Source organism: Homarus americanus, unplaced genomic scaffold (assembly GCF_018991925.1).
Source record: "Homarus americanus isolate GMGI-L3 unplaced genomic scaffold, GMGI_Hamer_2.0 scaffold367, whole genome shotgun sequence".
NCBI classification, from domain to species: domain Eukaryota; kingdom Metazoa; phylum Arthropoda; class Malacostraca; order Decapoda; family Nephropidae; genus Homarus; species Homarus americanus.
The window spans coordinates 1,898,338-1,901,566 of record NW_024743709.1 but is presented as its reverse complement, the minus strand read 5'-3'; the positions used below and the strand labels follow the sequence as shown (position 1 = coordinate 1,901,566).

The window sequence follows — 3,229 nt, the reverse complement described above, 5'->3', positions numbered from 1 at the left end:
CCTGCTGTAGCGGCTGTTGTTGTAGGTGTTACTAGGGAAGGTCAGGGAGGATCAGGGATGGTCAGGGAGAGTAAGGGAGAATCAGGGAGGTCAGAGAAGTCAGGGAGGATCAGGGAGGTCAGGGAGGTTAAGGGAGGGTCAGGGATGATCAGGGAGGTGGCCCCTAACAAGGTCTTCTGGCGGTGCTGGACCTGTTATTCTCTCTCTCTCTCTCTCTCTCTCTCTTTCTGTCTGTTTGTTTCTATGTGGCTTTCCTTATGTCTCTATCTCTCTATGTTTCTTTCTATGTCTGTCTGTCTGTCTGTTTGTTTCTATGTGGCTTTCCTTATGTCTCTATCTCTCTATGTTTCTTTCTATGTCTGTCTGTCTGTCTGTCCACGTACACAAATTATGGAGAAAAATTAACTGACGAATTTTTCACAATCTATCTCTCAGGTAAACGCGTTCTCTCATCTCCAGGCAGGTAGAGAACCTCAGGTATATCCCAGCTTCACCTGTAGATCACGTGAGCAGCCTGACCAACTAGATCATTCAACTATCAGTCTACTTCTATTCTACTACCAATCTACCATCATTCTACCTTCCTTCTACCACTCTACACCTCCCCTGTCAGGAGTCCTTGGGAAGGAGGAAGGACCACACGTTAACAACAAGTACACACGACCGACAATTTTCTGGCTGGTCGATTAATAGAGCTGGTGATGTGGGGGGGTGACTGGGGCACAGGTACCACAAGTTGTTTACCTGACCTGACCTGACCTAATCTGATCTGACTAGTGGATGTTATTTTACTGTGTGTGTGTGTGTGTGTGTGTGTGTGTGTGTGTGTGTGTGTGTGTGTGTGTGTGTATGTGTGTGGAGTTATGGGTAGGACCTGACATTCTTCAACATGGGAGCGTCACTGTCTACGTGTGTTGAGTTGCACCCTCTTCCTCCTCTTTCTTCTTCTTCCTTCACTACTCCTCATCTTATTCCTCTTGCTCCTTCCCTCCTTCACCACTACCTCTCTCCAGCACCACACCTTCCTCCTGCAGCACCAACATTACCTTACCCTAAAAACACCTCACAGCCTCTCCTCACCTTACGGAGAGAGAATCTGTGTGTGTGTGTTTTAACTCATTACACACAATCATTAGTTTTGTGTGTGAATGTGTGTTTGTGTAAGTTGAGGGAAGAGACTTAACGAGGCATTTATCGTTAAACACACGTTGATGAGTGTTTAACGAGGTTGTTTGAGACTCAGCGAGAGTTTTCAGGGCACTCTTAGCTCGCTGGGTGAAGAGGGGAGACTCACTCCACAAAAATATATTCCATTACTGATGTTTTTGTTGTCTTTCGCTTTGACGCACAAGACGTTCATATCACCCCTAGTCTTCCTCGCCCTCTCCTCCTCCTTCATCTCCTCTTCCTTCTCCACCTCTTTCATCTCCTCTTCCTTCTTCTCCTCGCCCTCTCCTCCTCCTTCATCGCATCTTCCTTCTCCTCCTCTTTCATCTCCTCTTCCTTCTTCTCCTCGCCCTCTCCTCCTCCTTCATCATCTTCCTTCTCCTCCTCTTTCATCTCTTCCTTCTTCTCCCCGCCCCTCTCCTCCTCCTTCTCGTCCTCCTCTTCCTCTTCGCCCTCGTTCTCCTTATCCTCCTCCTCCTTCATCTCCTCTTCCTTCTCCTCCTCGCCCCTCTCCTTCTCCTTCTCGTCCTCCTCCTCCTTCATCTCCTCCTTCCTTCTCCTCCTCCTTCTCGTCCTCCTCTTCCTCTTCGCCCTCGTTCTCCTTATCCTCCTCTTCCTTCATCTCCTCTTCCTTCTCCTCCTCCTCCTCGTCCTCCTCCTTCACCGCCTTCGTCAGGTTGGTTGGCACTCGTCCAGAACTGTCAAGCGATGCTGTCAAGTTGTGTCTGGAGTTCATTACTTCTTTACGTCCACCACCTGTCACCCACCACCTTCCACCACCTGTCAACTACCTCGGGCGTTATCGTGTACAGGTGAATGTCATGGATACCTGGCCACCTCTCAAGGGTACCTGGCCACCTCTCAAGGGTACCTGGCCACCTCAGGGTACCTGGCCACCTCTCAAGGGTGCCGGCCACCTCTCAAGGTGCCAGCCACCTCTCAGGTACCTGGCCACCTCTCAAGGGTACCTGGCCACCTCTCAAGGGGTACCTGCCACCTCTCAAGGTACCTGCCTACCTGGCCACCTCTCAAGGGTGCCTGGCCACCTCTCAAGGTGCCTGGCCACCTGACAGGTGCCTGGCCACCTCAGGGTACCCTGGCCACCTGACAAGGGTACCTGGCCACCCTCTCAAGGGTCCGGCATCTGACAAGGTGCCGCACCTCTAGGTGCCTGACCCCTCTCAGGGTACCCGCCACCTCAGGGTACCTGGCCTCTCAAGGGTGCCTGGCCACCTCTCAGGGCTGGCCATCTGACCAAGGGTGCCACCTCCAAGGGTACCTGGCCTCTCAAGGGCACCTGGCCCACCTCTCAGGGTGCCTGGCCACCTCTCAGGGTGCCTGGCCACCTCTCAAGGGTGCCCGCTGCACCTCTCAAGGGCACCTGGCCACCTCTCAAGGGTGCCTCTGACAGGGCCCTGGCACCCTTCAGGGTACCTGGCCACCTCTCAGGGCACCTGGCCACCTCTCAAGGGTGCCTGGCCACCTCTCAAGGGGTGCCTGGCCACCTCTCAGGGTGTGGCCACCTCAAAGTGCCTGGCCACCCCTCTCAAGGGTACCTGGCCACCTCTCCAAAGTGCCTGGCCACCTCTCTCAAGGGCGTACCGGCCACCTCTCAAGGGTGCCTGGCCACCTCTCAAGTGCCTGGTACCCTCTCAAGGGGCCTGCACCTCTCAGGGTGCTGGCCTCTCAAGGTGCCTGGCCACCTCTCAAGGGTGCCTGGCCTCTCAAGGGGTGCCTGGCCACCTCTCAAGGGTACCTGGCCACCTCTCAAGGGTACCTGGCCACCTCTCAAGGGTACCTGGCCACCTCTCAAGGGTACCTGGCCACCTGTTCACAGCTGTTGTCAAGTGTAGCCGCCAATGTGCACTCAACTGTCAAGTGCAGATGTTTGTGTTCCTTCTATGTATCTTCCGTCAGTCTTCCTCCCGTCCACCCTCCTCCCGTCTATGTATCCTCCGTCCACTGGCCGTCTGTGTATCCTCCGTCCACTGGCCGTCTATGTATGGTGGTGGTGGTGGCAGTTTGACAGCAGGTGTCAGGGAGACGCCTCAGACCACCAGGT

At 54.4% G+C, this 3,229-nt stretch overlaps 1 protein-coding gene across 1 annotated transcript in view; it reads left to right on the top strand.

Moving 5' to 3' along the window:
* Positions 1–1,988: 1,988 nt before the first annotated feature.
* The window catches only part of LOC121877436 (basic salivary proline-rich protein 2-like), a 27,960-nt gene continuing 26,719 nt past the window's right edge, over positions 1,989–3,229 (top strand). Inside the window, exons 1-2 of the mRNA XM_042383200.1 lie at positions 1,989–2,172; positions 2,353–2,982. Coding sequence (XP_042239134.1) covers positions 1,989–2,172; positions 2,353–2,982 — 814 coding nt within the window. The remainder of the gene's footprint in view (positions 2,173–2,352; positions 2,983–3,229) is intronic.